The sequence below is a fragment of the Pongo abelii genome, chromosome 13 (genome assembly GCF_028885655.2).
Source record: "Pongo abelii isolate AG06213 chromosome 13, NHGRI_mPonAbe1-v2.0_pri, whole genome shotgun sequence".
Taxonomy (NCBI): domain Eukaryota; kingdom Metazoa; phylum Chordata; class Mammalia; order Primates; family Hominidae; genus Pongo; species Pongo abelii.
The window spans coordinates 95,815,503-95,833,698 of record NC_071998.2 but is presented as its reverse complement, the minus strand read 5'-3'; the positions used below and the strand labels follow the sequence as shown (position 1 = coordinate 95,833,698).

The 18,196-nt window shown below is 37.9% G+C and overlaps 1 protein-coding gene across 2 annotated transcripts; it reads right to left on the bottom strand.

The window, feature by feature from the left end:
- Positions 1-650: 650 nt before the first annotated feature.
- Positions 651-14,604, bottom strand: NIPSNAP3B (nipsnap homolog 3B). 2 transcript variants are annotated; one of them, XM_024252565.3, is made up of 6 exons: positions 14,122-14,604; positions 11,895-12,105; positions 9,404-9,562; positions 7,431-7,580; positions 5,510-5,596; positions 651-5,421 (listed from the first exon to the last, which is right to left on the bottom strand). In XM_024252565.3, the coding sequence occupies exons 1-6, from the start codon at positions 14,179-14,181 to the stop codon at positions 5,345-5,347; spliced, it is 744 nt and encodes a 247-aa protein (XP_024108333.3). In that variant the 5' UTR covers positions 14,182-14,604; the 3' UTR covers positions 651-5,344. The 2 variants fall into 2 exon arrangements, with proteins under 2 accessions (XP_024108333.3, XP_054376370.2); XM_054520395.2 differs by lacking the exon at positions 7,431-7,580 and having other exon boundaries at positions 14,122-14,572.
- Between the last annotated feature and the right edge of the window lie 3,592 nt (positions 14,605-18,196).

Here is an 18,196-nt window from a genome sequence, read left to right as displayed (position 1 = left end):
TCTAATAAATACAAAAAAATTAGCTGGGCATGGTGGTGCATGCCTGTAATCCAAGCTACTTGGGAGGCTGAGACAAGAGAATCGCTTGTACCTGGGAGGCGGAGGTTTCAGTGAGCTGAGATCGCACCATTGCACTCCAGCCTGGGCAACAAGAGTGAAACTCCATCTAAAAAAAATATGTGCAAGTTATTGGTACATATATATTTAAGCCTCGGGACTGAATGAGATTACCTAGAGAGAATGAAGATAGGGAACATTCTTGAGCCTGAGATCCTATAACATTTAGAAGAGAAGCTAGCCAGGGAAATTGAGAGGGACTGGACAGCGAGAAAGAGGAAAATCTGAAGAGTATAATGCCATATGTTGAAGCTCAGAAAATTGTTGTTTCAGGAAGGCAGAAGTTGTCAATTATATCCAACATTGGTGAGAAGATGAGTAAGGAATGTAAATGGGTAAAGGCAGGAATGGCTATTGAATTTGATAAGACAGAGGTCCTTGGTGACCTTCATAAGAGTCATTTCAGCATGACAAGGATGCAGACCTAACTGGAATAGATTTTCAGGGAAGAATGAGAGGCAAGGAAGGGGAGACGCAAATATACACAAGTCTATATTTTTGCTTTGAAGGGAAACAGAAAACAGGACAACAGCTGGTTTACAGAACTTTTATTTGGACTCTTTCCTTGTCTGTTAATAATATAGGCTGCACCTGGGCATCATCGTGCCCTTCCTTTTTGACTTTGCTGTTTTGCTTTTAATCCTACAGGCATTTCTTCTGGCAGGAGCCTTGTACACACTCTGGGTGGTTCATGACCACTACGGACTTGCCCTTTCAAGGTAGAAGCCTATGATTCAACAACTTCCATTTCTTCCAATCAACTATTATAAAACTCATTTTGTCTAATGCCTATACTCCTTTACCTTAGGATCCTGGGCCAACTATCTGTCACTAAAGAAAACAAACCATTTCCTCCTCCTGGGGCAATGTGCTTCTTTCAAGAAGGTGCTTAGAGAATAGACATTCTAGGTGACAGCAGTTATGAAAGAGGTCTCTCTAATGAACCTAACACTTCTTCCAACATACTCCAGGTTCACACTCCTTTGAAGACAGAAAGTAGTACAACTTCAGTTGCCACACTAGTCAGGTTCATAGGATTTACTCAGTAGGTTAAGAGCTGGTGCTGAGAATGAAGTCTAGAGTTTGAGTCTACAAGTGGCATTTGCTTATCCTTTGGGAGTTCTGTGGCAGGGGGTGGAGCCGAATCAGATTGGTTGCATATCTGTTTCTCTTCCTGGAAATACAATTCAAATACCTTCATAGTCTGTGACAGCAACTTATAACCAACAGGCAATGGTATTATTTTTATTTATTGATGGCACTCCCCCATAGCCAGAACTTCTGCTGAATCATTCATCGTGTCTTCCAGGAATACTTTACAAATGGAGTAGTGAGGCACCTCCAATAACAGTTATGTAATCTGTTAACAGTGGCTCAAAATGAGATGTGAAGGAATGATGTACTTCTTTGTTCAAACTCACACATCTCATATGTTAATTCAGTCAACAAGTACTTAGGGCTTATCACATGCCAGGCACAGGTAATATGACAATAATGAAAACAAAAACCCTTGCTGTCATAGAATTTGGTTTCTAGTGGGAAGAGACATACATTAACAAATCATATATAAGTAAAACATTAATTATGGTGATAACAGAAAAAGAAAGCAGGGGAGAGGGATAGTGTCTTAGTTCAGGTTGCTGTAACAAGAATACCATAGACTGGGTGGCTTAAACAACAAACATTTCTTTCTCACAGATCTAGTGGCTGGGAAATCTAAGACCAGGGTGCCAGCCTGAAGAAGTTCTGGTGAAGGCTTACATTCTGGTTTCCTCACAGTGAGGACTCTTCATGCCCTTATAAATGCACTAATTCTATTACCCACATGACCTCATCTAAAACTAACTCCCAAAGGCCCAGCCTCCTAAGTTGAGATTCAGGCTTCAACATAGGAATTTTGTGGGGGAAAAAAACATTCAGTCTCTAGCAGATAGGGGCCACCGTGGGAGGGGATTACAATCTTAAATAGGGTTGTCAGGGAAGGCTTCATGAGGGCAAAGACCTGAGGAGGCATGGAAATGATCCATGCAGATGCATGTCTGGGGAAGAGCATTCCAGGGAGAGGCAGTGGGAATGGACCCTCAGGTAAGAGCATGTTTAGCAAGTTCAGAGAAAAGCCTCTTAGGTCAGGTCTGGAGCAAGAGTGGAAAAGGTAACAGGACAGATCATGTAAAGACTTGTAGGCCACAGTTAGAGGCTTGGACAATCACTCTGAGGAAGATATGAAGGTATTGGGAAGGGGTGTTGAGCAGAGGAGTGATATGATCTGGTTTATATTTTAGATTATTCTGACTGCTGTGTTGAAAATAGGGTTGAGAGCAGAGGGGAAGGGCAGGACACCAGTTAAGACCACTTCCCAAAAATCCAGATGATGATTGGCTTGAACCAGGATCGTTGCTATAGGGATGTGAAGCAATCAAATTCTAGATATTTGGGATCTGCTGACAGGTACATAATGGTGTATGAGAGAAAACGCAGTGTGAGAATGACTCTGAAGTCTGTGGCCTGAGCAAAACAGAAACCTGGAGTTGCCATTAGCTGAGATAAAGTTTCTGGGTAAAGATCAAGAGCTCAGTTTTGGACAAGAAGGGTGTGAGATTTCTAATAGACATTCAGGTGGAGGTGTGGGGAACACACCTGGAAGTGATGAGCCTGGAATTCAAATTCACATGTGTGAATTTGAAAAAAGATTCAGAAAAGAGGTGTGGACTGCAGGAGCTATCCACACACAGATAGCATTTGAAGCCACAAGACTGGGGGTGATGACGTAGGGAGTAAGTATAAATAGAAAAGAGAAGTGGTCCAAGGACTCAGTCCTTACATCAGAGGTCAAAGAGACAAGATGGAGACTAGGAGATATGAAGGCTTGTGCAGTGAGTGTTTCAGAGAAACGAAGAAACTGTTTCCAGAAGAAAGAAGAGGTCAACTGCTAACAAGTCAAGTAAAATGAGAACGGGGAAATTAGTTGACAAAAGCAATCTGGCTGGCGTGATCAGAGAATGTTTAAGAGATAATGTGAGGGAAGAAAATGGAGGCAGGAAGTATGAACTACTCTTTTGAGTCATATTGTAAGGGAAAAAAATGGGGTGATTTTACTTTTTTTAAAGATAGGAAAAATAATAGTATATTTGTATGCTGAGGAGAAGAATCCAGTTGAAGGGGAATACTGTGGCTTCAGGAGACAAGACAGAAAAACTGCCTGAGCCACATCCTTCAGCAAGTGAGTGTTCAAGTGGAGGGTTTGTCTTTGCTTGGGGCACCAGCGGTTCATCCACAGTGAGAGGAGAGAAGGCAGGGCATGTGGGGTTGGCTGTAGAAAGCGGGCAGATGGGGTGGGAACTTGTGAAGACTCTTCTGATTGTTATTTTCTTTGTGAAGTAAAAGGAAAGGTCATTGGCTAAGAATGAAGATGGACGAGCAGGTGCTGGGAGTCATCGAAGAGAATGAAACAATGAATAAAATAGAGAAAAATATAATGCTATTATATAAACCTATACATGTAAATTACTTTCCTCTTCAAATTAGACCCCCTGGAAGGCAAATCTCTGACATGTTAAGTTTTAGAAAAAGTCATAATCTACTTGGAGCTAAGTATGAAGAATAAGGTATATGATTTAAACCATGTAATTCTATTTTTGCTTCAACCAGGGAAGCCTTTAAGATAACTTAGAGTATATCTATTAAAAAAGATAAAAATGTCAGCTTCCCCTTCCCTTTAAATATAGTATGGATCAAAGGTAATTGATGTTCATAACCCTAAGGTACTATAACATTCTGAAGCAAAATATTAAATGTCTTCTGTAGTATTTTAGTTAACTTTTAATTTTATTGGTAATTTATGTGTAGTTAGCCACATACTTGTGCCTCAACTATTTCACATAAATGTGAGATGTCTTAGGCCTCTTTGAACTCTGCATGGAAAAGAATGCTGAGGAGGCATGTCTGTTTAAGCTGCCACTGCCTGACTCTCATAAATAATATCTCACATTGCATAATAGCCCAGATAAACTGCAGATCACTTAGAGCCTGATAAATGAGAGGGAACTGTACAGTTTGTTTTCCAAATTTCCCTTGGACAGCTAATTCACAATTTACTATTTTATAGCTATAAGATTTTAAAAATATAAAATAATATAGCTGTAAATACAGATTATCAGAAGACAGTCTGTAAAAATGTAAAAATAATATAGCTGTAAATATACACTATCAGGAGTACCAAATCTAGTTTTAGTAGGTAGAGGCATCAAGTAAAATGGAAATGAAAGATGTTTCAAGGAAAACTCCGGGACATCTGTGGCAGTACTAAAGAAACCTTCCTTCTCAGGTTCCCAGCATGCTATTTTATTGATGTAACAACATTTTCAATAAAGTTGGTAAATTATCACTATATTACTGTCTTATAGCAACACAGTAAGAGCTTTAGAGATCATGTAAGTATAAAATGTGAATTTAAAAAAACAATGAATATGTAGGATTTTTATTAGGGCAAGCATTTCCATAACCATAAATATTTCTTTAAAACAAATAAATGTCCCAAGATCTCTGTTAGTGATCCAAACTAAGTAGAAATTAGTAAAATTAATTATAAGTGAACAATTTCAGCATATAAACCAACAAGTCTTTTCTAGATTTTTAACACTGTGACCCAATTGCATTATTTTCCAAGTTAGAATGACTAATAATTAATGTAAAAGCAATAATTAATACAGATGACATTGTACTTTTCCACAGTAAAGAAATAAACCAATCTAATATTTTTATAAATCCCATTTTATATCAAAAATAAGCTTTACTAAGCAAATTTTTTTCAAATCTCAGGAAATATAGACATGATGAAAAGATAGATATTTTATATAAATAATTCAAAAATACTGTCAGGCAAGGAAATGTAAAATCCTTATTTGAGTAAAAGAAAACGCTATAAAGCAATGAGTTATCAAAATACAGAAGAGGTATTCTAAAACAAATGAAAAACCAAGATGATGAAATAGTGACAACTACCTCTAATGTGTAACAGATAATGAAATGCCAAGGTGAAAGTGAACTGAACTATTTCTTAAAGCAGTGGAGAAGATGTAGCTTTCAAAAATGCAAGAAGCATAGCAGATTAACTAATTAACTCACCACCTCCTTCAAATAAAAGCGAGAGCCTCTTGGGAGAATTTAAGCACCATTAGCAGACATATCTTAGAGCAGTTAATGAAATGTTTTGTATTTCAGTAGAAAACTATTTCAATGGTGAAAATGATGCAGGAATCAGAAGCATATTCTGCTGAGACACTAGGTAGTTGACACTTTCCCGAACTGGAAAAACATTTCATAAGAAGGCATACAGTTATTGGTTGAATCACATTTGTTCTAAAAATAATTCATGCCTAGTCAAACAGCTTACCAGCCGCCACAACTCTGGGATCCTCATGGGACTTATGTCTCCCGGCTGCACGACTATCTGCACTCTCATTCCACCAAAGAACATGAACTGCAGAAATAAACCACAAATAGTTCCTGAAATATATGGCAATAGCAAATAAGAAATATAGAAAAAGTGAATCAGAAATGTTGTCTTATTCTTTAAATTAAAATCAAAAGGTAAAACTAAGTATGTTAGTGATAAGATTTCAGAGGGGTCAGAAATTTGGGAGACAAATTTATAAGTTAAACTGGAAACATAAGGCTGAAGAGAGAATACAAAGAAACACAGCTAAGGCACAATTAAGACTAGACCCAAGTTTAATGACTTCCTACTATGTTTTATTTTTTTAAAAAAGCAGATTATAAAAAATTGTTTACTGCAGAAAACTTAGGTGATACAAAGAAAAAATAAAAATGAGTATAATCTTAACTGCCTAGATAAACCTTTATCAACACATGGTGTGTTTCCTTTAAAAAAAAAATGAGCAAACCAAATTAGGGTCTTACTGTATATTATACTTAGTAAAAGATTTTTTAAAATGTTGCAACAATGTGCGAATTTTCTATGTCAATGATATTAATTTTGAATGACAAAGACACCAAAAACAATCATGACAAAAACAAAAATTGACAAATGGTATCTAATTACACTTAAGAGCTTCTGCACAGCAAAAAACAAACAAACAAACAAACAAAAAAACTATCAGCAGAGTAAACAACCTACAGAATGGGAGAAAATTTTTGCAAACTACGCATCTGACAAAGGCCTAATATCCAGCCTCTATAAGCGACTTAAACAAGTTTATAAGAGAAAAACAAAGAATCCCATTAAAAAGTAGGTAAAAGGCATGAATAGTCACTTTTCTAAAGAAGACATACAAGAGGCCAACAAACTTATGAAAAAATGCTCAATATCACTGATCATTCGAGAAATACAAATATAAACCACAATTAGATACCATCTCACACCAGTCAGAATGGCTGTTACTAAAAAGTCAAAAAATAACAGATGCTAGTGAGGTTGTGAAAAAAAGGGAACACTTATACCCTGTTGGTGGGAGTGTAAATTAGTTCAGCCATTGTGGAAAGCAGTATGGTGATTCCTCAAAGAGCTAAAAGCAGAACTGCCATTCGACCCAACAATCCCATTACTGGATATATACCCAGAGAAATATAAATCATTTTACCATAAAGACATGTGCACGTGAATGTTCACTGCAGCACTATTCACAATAGCAAAGACTTGGAATCTTTTCATGAAAACCTATATGCCTATCAACAACAGACTGGATAAAGAAAATGTGGTACAGACACACCATGGAATACCATGCAGCCATAAAAAAGAACCAGATTATATCTTTTGTGGGAACATGGATGTAGCTAGAGGCTCTTATCCTCAGCAAACCAACAGAGGAAAAGAAAACCAGATACCACATGTTCTCACTTATAAATGGGAGCTAACTGATGAGAATTTATGAACACAAAGAAGGAAACAACAGACACTGGGGTCTACTTGAGAATAGAAGATGGGAGGAGGGAGAGGGTTAGAAAAGATAACAATTGGGTACTGGGCTTAATACCTGAGTGATTAAATAATCTGTACAACAAACCCCCATGACATGGGTTTACCTAGGTAACAAAACTTCACATGTACCCCGTGAACCTAAAACAAAAGTTAAAAAAAAAAAAACAGCAGTTCAGCATTTGAAAAAGGCTCCATAAAGTATTAACATTCTAAAAAAATAAGATGTAAAATAAGATGCTTATAGGTTTTTTCAATCCTATAAACAACAAACTCTAAAAATTTGGAGATAAAAATTAAAACAGGTACCAAAATGAAAAAGAGAGACGAACTGATCTAATATACATGGCAACTTCATAGAACAAATGGACAACTGTACCTCTGTTGAGTTCTCCATATTCTGTGTGGAAAACACCAACTACTTTTGTGTAGCCTAAATTGACATGGGCATTAATTGCTCTTTCAAATGCATCACCCCACAGAGCTGGCCCACCAGGTTTCATCTGAAAAACAGCTAGTTCATAGACTCCTAGAATAGGGAGAAAAATAATTATTTCACAGAAGACATTCAAACAATTTCTAACCAGGTTTTCTTGATTTCATTAGAAGGCTAACCAATGAATTTAGAGGATAATCCATGTATACATACATATGCAGTCATATTTATTGATTCTCTGCATTATTTTTCTTTGCTTTTATGTTTAGAAAGTCTTTGTCCATGTTTAAGGGTCAGTTGTTAAAATTAATCATAAAGAAAATAAAGAAAAAGGACTGGAAGCTATATATAAACTACACTGAAATATTTTTAATCTATAAAATTTGTCAAAAAAACAGATACTGAGAATGTATAATGAAGCAGAATTTTCAAGCTGCCTGTCTACACTTTTTAAAAAAGAAATAAATAAGAGAAGTACTTTCTGATATCCTAAATTTCCTTCTCTTTTTCAATTTTGAGAGGAAATAACTTTTTCCTTTGTATAATTTTCCCCTATAGGATTCTATTTCTAGTTGACCCGAAGCCATGTCTGAGCCTTTAAGGAATTAAAGAAAACCCTCAAGGAGATGGTTTTATTCTTCCTAAATATCCAGGTAAATGCTTAAAAACCATTCTGCCTTCTGGCCAGAAGTATAAGATGGGTGGAGAAAAAGAAACTAGAGTACAAGGTAGATTGGACAAGAAAAATGAAAGAAATACAAAGTTACTAAAGAATTATGAACAACATAGAGGAAGGGAACTGTTAATAAGACTTGACACTGAGAAGCCAACTGTTTTACTTAGTGCTGAAAGCTAAGGGGAGTTTTAAGTACATTAGAATCCAAACAAGACTTTTCAAATCTCTTATAATCTAAAATAAAATACAAAGTTGAGTTTATGGGAGACATAAAATGAAATTTAAATTAGTTTATGCTTTTCGAATCTGACCTCTGTTTAAAATTAGATTGAGGTAATTATTTCCTTTAGTGAGCAAGAAGTGAAATCAGGAAGAAGACAAATCTTTTCAAACTGAGAAACAAGAAAGAGGAAGACACAAAAGTTAAGCTACAATAATGTAGCTTAACAGTGTAAGTTAATTCATTCCCCCAAAACAGTCAGTTTACAAGCAAAGATGTAATTAATGATTTAAGATTAGCTGACTTTGTGGAAAAAATACTTTTATATTTAAAAGTTTATACATTTTAAAACTGTGACAAAATTTCATAAACTACGACTCATCTACCTACACTTGTTTTCCTAGCTCCCAAGCCCCACTTTTTCACCTGCACTGACCATGTCAACTTTTGTTAGGCATCCGTTAGATTTCAATATGGAAAAAAATACTTCATTTTTTGTTTTAAGGATAAGCAATGTTTAAGGATAAGCTCAATGTTTTAAGGATAAGCAAAGAGCTCTAGAACTCTAATTCTCTTTTTTTTTTTTTTGAGACGGAGTCTCGCTCTGTCGCCCAGGCTGGAGTGCAGTGGCGAGATCTCGGCTCACTGCAAGCTCTGCCTTCCGGGTTCACGCCATTCTCCTGCCTCAGCCTCCCGAGTAGCTGGGACTACAGGCATGCACCACCACACCCAGCTAATTTTTGTATTTTTGGTAGAGATGGGGCTTCACTACGTTGACCAGGCAGATATTGAATTCTTGACCTCAAGTGATTCTCCCCCCTCGGCCTCCCAAAGTGCTGAGATTATAGGCGTGAGCCACCACGCCCGGTCTCTAATTCATTTTTATCTCCAGACTCATAATATATTATTATATAAAACAAAGAATTATATATTTTTTTCCTATAGAACTTTACTCTTTATAGCTTTAGGTCTTTAGTATTTTACTCATTAAAACTCATAGTCTAAGAGGGAAGAACTCACCTTCTTTTGGAGGCTTTTCTAATTTGGACCATGGTATCAGGTAAGTAATCTCCGTCTCTTGTTTATCAATGCGAGCCAAATTTGGAATGATAGATTGTTCTTGCCATTCCTTACAGTTGGCTAAGGCTTTCCGAACTTCAGCTCGATGAGCAAAATTATCTGTGGGAGGAAAATAATTAAGAAAATTTTTTTTATTTAAAATCGCCCATATTTTTACTTGAATTTTACTCAGTTCAGCAAACGTGCAAGGCCATATGGGAACCCCATGTTATTATGTCGCTGGAGATGCCAACATAAATATATGTGACAACTGCTCTCAAGTTACTCATGGTCTAAAAGGGGAGTTGAAATGTAAAAAACTAACTTAATTGACATAGAATGGGCTTTATAGGCTCTAAGACTTTCTTAGGAAGTTGTGTGAATTAGGTTTGTTATTCAATCTTTCTGTGCCTCAGTTTCTTGTTCTGTGAAGTGAAGAAAATAGTATAACACCTACCTCCAGGGTTGTTGTGAGGATTAAAGGAATTAGTACATGAAAAGAGCTTAGAATGGTGTTTGGCACCTTAGTTAGTACTCAGTATATGTTAACGATTCTTATTAATGGAAGCATTTGATTTATAGAGAAAGACTATTTTTCCTTGGTGGTGGGTGATTAGGTCAAGGTACACTTTGAATCAAATTTAACATAAATGAAATTAAGATGCACTTTTTAAGCCTCTTTTTTGAACAACAGCTCCCAATGACATAGTGCTGATTCTTTTATTTCTTGTCAGTAATTCTTTTTCTCTACAACTTATTCCTCTTCTTTCTAAGTTACCCAAACAGGTATATACATTTACCAAGATAGGGACCTAGTATAGTCAGCCCTCCCTCTCCACAGGTTCTGCATCTGTGGATTCAACCAACTGCAGATTAAAAATATTTAAAAAAAATACAAGTGAAATAATATAGTATAACAACTATTTACATAGTATCTATATTGTATTAGAGATTAAAAGTAATCTAGAGATGCTTTAAAGTATATGGAAGGATGTGTGTGGGTTTGATGGAAACACTATGCTGTTTCATATAACGGACTTGAGCTGAATCTGGTATCTACAGGGGGTCCTGGTACCAACCTCCTGCAACCTCCTGCAAATACAGAGGGACAACTATAGTATATTTACTTTTAGGGCCTCCTAAGACTAATAGTAAATGAATTATATGATTTATGCTTAGGATAAGGAATAACACCTATCTTACAAGTGAATTACAAAGACTTTATGAGCAGTTTAATGGGACACGATTAAATTTGTGGCTCACCTAATGCTCATAAGTGGATTATATATGTGGTTTATCTAAAGCGTATAAATGAATTATAAACACTTTATTAGCAGTTTTTTCAATGGGACATGTTTCAACCTGTGGTTTATCTAAAGCATAAATTATGCTTTAATAGGGTCTGTTTTATTATAACAGGGAAAAACTAAAGAATTACGTCAAGCATAGAATGAACACTTTTCCTATTAAATTACTTTGTGACTATTAACTTTGGACACTGATCACTAAACAGTAAATGAAATTATTAAAAGTTCTTTAGCTATCCTTAAGTCCTGATGTGGACTGTTAAGAACAGACATGGGAGTAACAAACATTCTGGGGATTCTTGTTACTTGTTCTCCTTCCTCTACTAAACCAGGGGTAGGTCAGCTTCAATATGGGAAGAACTGTCTCTCATTCCTTTTCCTTACCTCCCTAGGGTAGTATGAAAGTGAATTCCTTGAAACTCTGGGGTACAGAAATGAAAGAAGAAGTCATCTCTAAACCTAACAGAATTATTAAATCTCAGAGTTGGGTGAGGCTTAAAAGTTAAGTATCATCCTTTAAAAACCTCCATTTTTATAAAGCTCCCAAATGGGTGAATTATTTCTGCAAAAATGCTGATCTCCAGCCCTAGCTGTAATAATAATAAGAAAAAAAAATTCTCTTATCCTAATGATACTCCTTTACCCAAGAACTGCAATTAGGAATTTCATGAATTTACTAAGCATTCTCCCTTATTTAGCCAGTATTCCATCTTCGTCAATACCATATACATTAGTTACACATTTAAAACATTTTTATTAAATATACATGTCTTTTGGCAGGCCCAACTGTGATCTTAACCCACTTGAACATTTACAATTACTGCTTTAAATTTTTCATGAACTATCTTTATAGCAAACGATTCTAACATTTTTCTGAGGATTAAAGTCTAGTTCACAATTTTATGGTTTGATATATGAGACTCCATGTTTTCTCATTTATGATAACATAAGAGTTCAAGCAAGTGGTGGTTAGAGGTGTACCACTGGGAAGAAGATCTGCTAAATTTATTTTTTTGCTATTGCTTTTAAAAAGTCTTACTTAACCTGTATGTATCTATAGTAATATAGATCCAAGAACTAAGTCTTATGTTACATTTAACAGAATGAAAATCTATACTGAATACTAAAACTGGATGACTCTTTACCATACTTCCAAATATGAAACACTTTATTCATTCTGCCTCCAAATTCCACACTCCAGAATCCAACCAATTCAGAGTAAGCTGTCCGAAGATGAATGTTTTTCTTCAGATTTTCCATGAACGCATTCATATTTGAAGGTTTAAGGTAATAAGTACGAAATTCATAGAACGTTCCATCGTATTGTCTAGGGCCCGTAGCAAAAGATGAGCACACCTGAAGGAGGTAAGACAAATGTAAATATCTTGGGAAGGTACAATTACAGATTTGGTTACAACCAAATCTGAGTCTGGTACAAGGAACACACATAGACTCATTATCCATTGTTTACTTTTGTTGTCAATTCTCCATATTCACTTGTTTACATACAGATGTCAATAAAGATAACTGCTCTTAATTCTGATGAATATATAGCGACTGTTTCCTAGCAGGGGTCTACCTCTAACCATTTTCTCACGAGAATTTGCTCATAAAGGCTGTGGGATCATAATGATACTCCTTTACCCAAGAACTACATTTAAGACTTAGTCTCTTTAATTTACAAAGGGTTTTCCCGTTTAGCCAATATTCCATCTTACTCAATACCATATGTATTAGTTCCACACATTGAAAAAAATTTATTAAGTACACATGCCTTTTGGCAGGCCCAAAAATATGTTTACTAACAAAAAACTCTTGTTTTTAAAAGGTTCCTAAAAAAACAGGAATGGCTATTCAGGTCAAAGTATTTCCTGAATCCACTGATGAAGACTACCAGTCAAAAACAGGACTGGAATGTAACTAATATAAAAGGAAGCTATAACTTATCCAATTGCATTGGACTATGGGTGTATACTGCATAAAGGCCGAAAAGGAAAAAAACTGAACAAATCAGAATTGTCTGCATCATTGTTTCTAATTACAGATGCAATATCAAGAAGTATGTACATTTAGTGCACTCAATTATACCAAGTTTATGGAACTATCCTTTAAGAACCACGCTTTGTAATAGTCATACGCCCAATAGGTAAATTTCTGTCCTAATCTGGCCCTCTGAGCCTGAGTGAGCTTAATGTTCAGTAGCAAATGCCCTGTCAGAAATTATCCAGTCTGTCTGTATGTACATGCAAATATTTATGTAAACACACGTGTTTACACAGACCACTCCCGTGGCATTCTAGTTTACAAATCCATTCATTTAGGCATGGTTAGCATGTGACAACTTCCTGAGGCTCACTACCCAGAATAATCTATCGCAACAGTAGGCATCTTTCACTGACATATTTTTGGTTACAACATGCAAATGTCTATGTAGTTTCTGTGCATAACGTCTTAATTATAATTGTCTATCTTGAGTTCATTCATCTCCAGTATGAGTTATGCCCTTATTGCCCAAGTGTCTTAGTTTCCTTGGAAAACCCTTCTTCACACCAAAAAATAACTGCAACTATCCTTTCTTTTGATGGTCATTCTTTTTGGGTCAATTTAATCAAATTCTGAAAATAAAAAACTGCTTAGTATCTACAGTTTAAAAATATTATTACCTCAGAAAATGGGTCAATGAGGTATTTGTAATATCTGCTTTTAAAGTTGATTTTCGGAGATTTGTATCTGGAGACGTTATCCTAAAAAAACGCAACAGCCGGCGCCAGGGGGGTGTCCCGGGGGTTGTGGCATTTAGGCTAGAAAACAGCTGGCATCAGGCTGGGCACAGTGGCTCATGCCTGTAATCCAGCACTTTGAGAGGCCGAGGTGGGCGGATCACGAGGTCAGGAGTTCGAGACCAGCCTGACCAACATGGTGAAACCCCCGACTCTACTAAATAGTAAACACACAAAAAATTAGCCGGGCGTGGTGGCGGGCGCCTGTAATTCCAGCTACTCCGGAGGATGAGGCAGGAGAATCGCTTGAACCCGGGAGGCGGAGGTTTCAGTGAGCCGAGATCGCGCCACTGCACTCCAGCCTGGGCGACAGAGCGAGACTCCGTCTCAAAAACAAAAACAAAAACAAAAATCACAAAAACACTGGCATCCAGTTAGAAAACCTCTCTGACAGCGACTGCCGGCGAGACGACCCCGGCCTGTAGCCTCCTCCTTGTGCGCCAGACGGCTCCAGAGATCGCGTTAGAACTTCGGCGGCGGCGCGGGGCCCCGGGTCTGGGAGCGCCTGAGTGTGGTTCGCACGCTCCAGAAACACCCCCCGCCCCTCCCCTCCCCTCCGGCCAGGGCTCGGGCGCGCCCCCGCGGCCAGTACCTGAGGCGCGAGCGTCCGTGAGGCAAGCACCCTGGTCAGGCCGCTTCTGAGAACGAACATGGCGCGGCTTCGGCGCTGAGAAAAGCAGCCAGCCGGGTCCTTTGTGAGACTTCTCTGAAGTCTTCCCGAGTGGAAAAAAGCGGCTCCTGGACCACTGGCGAACGCAGGCAGGCGCGGGACTCGGCGGGGTCAGCTCCACCCCGGCGCGGGAGGCGCGACAGGTCCCGTAGTTGGCGTCTTTCTCTTTGGCGCTGAGCCTCGGTCACCTTTGGTTTCCTGAAACGTTCTTGCCGCAGACGTTAGAGGTGACAGAATTAGCTGAAGGCTGGGATCGTTCCTGCCCCACCTTTCTGGGCCCTGACCTCATTCGCTCCAATGCGCAGTTGTGTAGATTCGTAAATGTGCGGCGGTTGTGCTTGTGTTGCCCCTGGAGAAGGCAGGGGAGGTGTTGAGCGTGTGCATGTGCAGTGCTTTGCATTTAAAGTCGAGATGTTGACAGGGTTAACTTGTTTGTTTGTTTGTTTGAGACGTAGTCTCGCTCTGTCGCCCAGGCTGGAGTGCACTGGCGCGGTCGGCTCACTGCAAGCTCCGACTCCCGGGTTCACGCCATTCTCCTGCCTCAGCCTCCCCAGTAGCTGGGACTACAGGCGCACGCCACCACGCCCGGCTAATTTTTGTATTTTTTAGTAGAGACGGAGTTTCACCATATTGGCCAGGCTGGGACAGGGTTAACTTTTACAGGTTATGATAGACGTGTATTTGTAGACCAGTGAGCCTTCGCTTTTCTGCATTGTGTTATCTGCCCCCATTGCCACCCCACTGTGATCTTGGAAGGCTCCTAATAAAGATTTAATTTTCCATAAGCTCAGTGGCATAGCAGCACCGAGCCTGATAGGAAAAAGTCGAAGTTAAACATAGATAGTTTGAAACTAGATCGTTCTGTAAGCCTTAACAGCAAAACAGCCGACCTCTGGTCTAGTCCTCCCAGTCCCGGAGTACTGGTCCCCAGACTAACCGCCTTCAACATTTTAAGCTGTTCTTCTAATACCTGTTTCCGTATGTTTTTTATTTTTATTTTTTTTGAGACAGAGTCTTGCTCTGTCGCTCAGGCTGGGGTGCAGTGGCATGATCTTGGCTCACTGCAACCTCCGCCTCCCGGGTTCAAGAGATTCTCCTGCCTCAGCCTCCTGAGTAGCTGGAATTACAGGCGCATGCCACCACACCTGGCTAATTTTTCTATTTTTAGTAGAGATGGCGTTTCACCATGCTGGGCAGGCTGGTCTTGAACTCCCGACCTCAGGTGATCCTCTCGCTTCGGCCTCCCTAAGTGCTGGGATTACAGGCATGAGCCACTGCGCCTGGCCCGTATTTTTAAATAATAGTCATTTAATGCTATTATTTCTTGCATTTTCAGTTATGGAGAGTATGTGTTGACTTCCTTCCGTGGCAGTTGAGGATTTAGGTCTCACAGAAGCCACTCCCCCGGGGGCTTATCATTTGTGTTGAGAACATTCAATATCCTCCTAGCAATTTGAAACTATATATTATTAACTATAGTTATCCTAAAGTGGTATAGAGCACTAAAACTTATTCCTCCTATCTAGCTATAATTTTGTTTAACAAATCTCTCCCATCCTTGTCTTCCTCCTAATCTTTCCCATCCTCTACAATCCTGTTATACTTTTTATTTCTGAAATCAACTTTTTTTAAAGCTTATACATTAGTGAGAACATGTGGTGTGCAACTTTCTCTTGTTGGCATATTTCACTTAACATAATACCCACCAGTTCCAGCCATGTTGCTGTGAATGACAGGATTTCATTCCTTTTTACTGCTGAATAGTATTCCATTGTGTATATATAACATACTTTCTTTATCCATTAATCTTGCTGGACACCTAGGCTGATTCTGTATCTTGGCTATTGTGAACAGTGCTGCAATAAACATGGGGGAGGGAAGATGTCTTTTTGATATACTGATTTATTTTCCTTTGGATAAATGCTCAGTAGTGGGTTATTTGTAGTTTCTTGAGGAAACTCCATAGTGTTCTCCATAGTAGTTCTAAGAGTTTACATTCCCAACAGTGTATAAGATTTTCCTTTTCTCTGCATCCTCATCAGCTTTGTTTTTTGACTTTTTGATAATAGCCAGCCTAACTGGGGTGAGAAAATACCTCACTTCCCTGATGATGAGTGATGTTGAACATTTTTCATATATTTGTTAGCTATTTGTATGTCTCCTTTGGAGAAATGTCTGTTCAGATCATTTGCCCATTCTTAAATTGATTTGTTTGGTTTTTATTGCTGGTAAGATGTTTGAGTTCCTTGTATATTCTGGATATGAATCCCTGTCAGATGAATAGTTTGCAATTATTTTTTCCCATTCTATAGGTTGTTTTTTCACTCTGTTGATTGTTTCATTTGCTGTACAGAAGCTTTTTAGTTTGACATAATCTGTTTTTGCTTTTGTTGTCTGTGCTTTTGAAATCTTATTCATAAAACTTTTTCCCAGACAATGTCCGGAAGCATTTCCCTTATATTTTCTTCTAGTACTTTTATAGTTTCAGGTCTTACACTTAGCTCTTTGACCCATTGAACTGAATTTTTGTATAGAGTGAGAGGTGGGGGTCTGGTTTCACTCTTCTGCATGTTGATATCCAGTTTTCCTGGCACTATTTATTGAAGAGACTGTCTTTTCCCCAGTGTATGTTCTTGGCACCTTTGTCAAAAACCAGTTGGCTGTAGAAGTATGGATTAATTTCTGGGTTATATATTCTGTTCCATTGGTCTGTTTCTGTTTCTATCCCAGTACCATGTTGTTTTGGTTACTATAGCTTGTAGTATATTTTGAAGTCTGGTAGTGTGATGCCTCTAGCTTTGTTCTTTTTGCTTAGGACTGCTAAAAGCAAATTCTTGATAAAGAAATAGACCTATTCTTTATAAGATATTAAATAACAATATCTAATGGTAGGTGTAAGAGGTATCATAATTTTGAAGTAGTGATGAAGGTAAAATAAATTTTCTGTATTTGCAACAACTATAAATAGAATTTGACAGTATCTATGATTTTTACTGACTAAAAAGTTGCAGGTCCTGCTAATAATATTGTGGTTTGTTGCCTACCTTCACAAACAAAGGAAATGCTTAGAAGTTGGTGCCAATAAAGATGGAACTTTTACCTACCCAAGTTATCATACTCTGAATTCTATCCATAGACTCCTTCAGGATTTGTGTACTAGAGGTTACAAACCACTACTCTAGAGTATATAACTAGGAATGGAATTGCTGGGTCATAAGTTATGTACATATTCATCTTTACTAAATCGTGCCAAACCGTTCTATAAATGTATATTCTTAATAGGAGTGTATGAGGTTTTCCTGACCAATTTCTTATTATTGCCCATCTGATCTGATGAGTGTGAAGATGCATTTTTACACCTCTCATAACAAATAAGTATTAATTGAAGGATGGTGGGAATTACAAGAAGTGGGCAAAGGGAACAATCTACTTGATGATGTTCTTGCATGGTTTTTTTTTTTTTTTAAAGGTCAGGCTCATGCAAAAGCAGGAGAGGTGTATCCAGTGCTGGCCCAACTGGGTAGGAGGACAGCAGTTGTATATGTAAACTCTAGATGCTTTAATTTCCTGAGTGAACACTTTCCAAATAAACACTGAGATGGAAGACTCTTAGACAAAACTCAGAGCCAATGCCTCTAACTTCCGTGATGGGTTTTTACCTCCAGTGTTGGGTCTTCTTTGCCTTAGTAGGAAACTCATCTGTCCTTTGAATCCCTGGGAGCTAGATAAATGAGGGGTTACTATGCTTTCTGCTTTTCCAATTTCCCTCAGATAGCTAATTCGTAATCTACTATCTTTGCTATATGTAACAGCAGTGTAAAATAGAAATATAAAATAACATAGAAATGTAAAAATAACATAGCTGTAAATATAGATTTCATAGTCTTGGAAGTACCAAATCTACTTTAATAGGAAGCACTCAATTAAAACAAAAATTAAAGTTGTTTGTAGGAAAACACTACCACATCTGTGACAGTACTAAAGAAACTCTGATTCT

Coding starts and splice junctions, on each gene's coding strand:
- NIPSNAP3B (XM_024252565.3), bottom strand. CDS start 14,181: ATGTTCGTTCTCAGAAGCGGCCTGACCAGGGTGCTTGCCTCACGGACG. Junction 12,106..14,121: donor CACGGACGCTCGCGCCTCAG/GTACTGGCCGCG, acceptor TACCTCCTTCAG/GTGTGCTCATCTTTTGCTAC. Junction 5,597..7,430: donor ATATGGAGAACTCAACAGAG/GTACAGTTGTCC, acceptor TTATTTCTGCAG/TTCATGTTCTTTGGTGGAAT.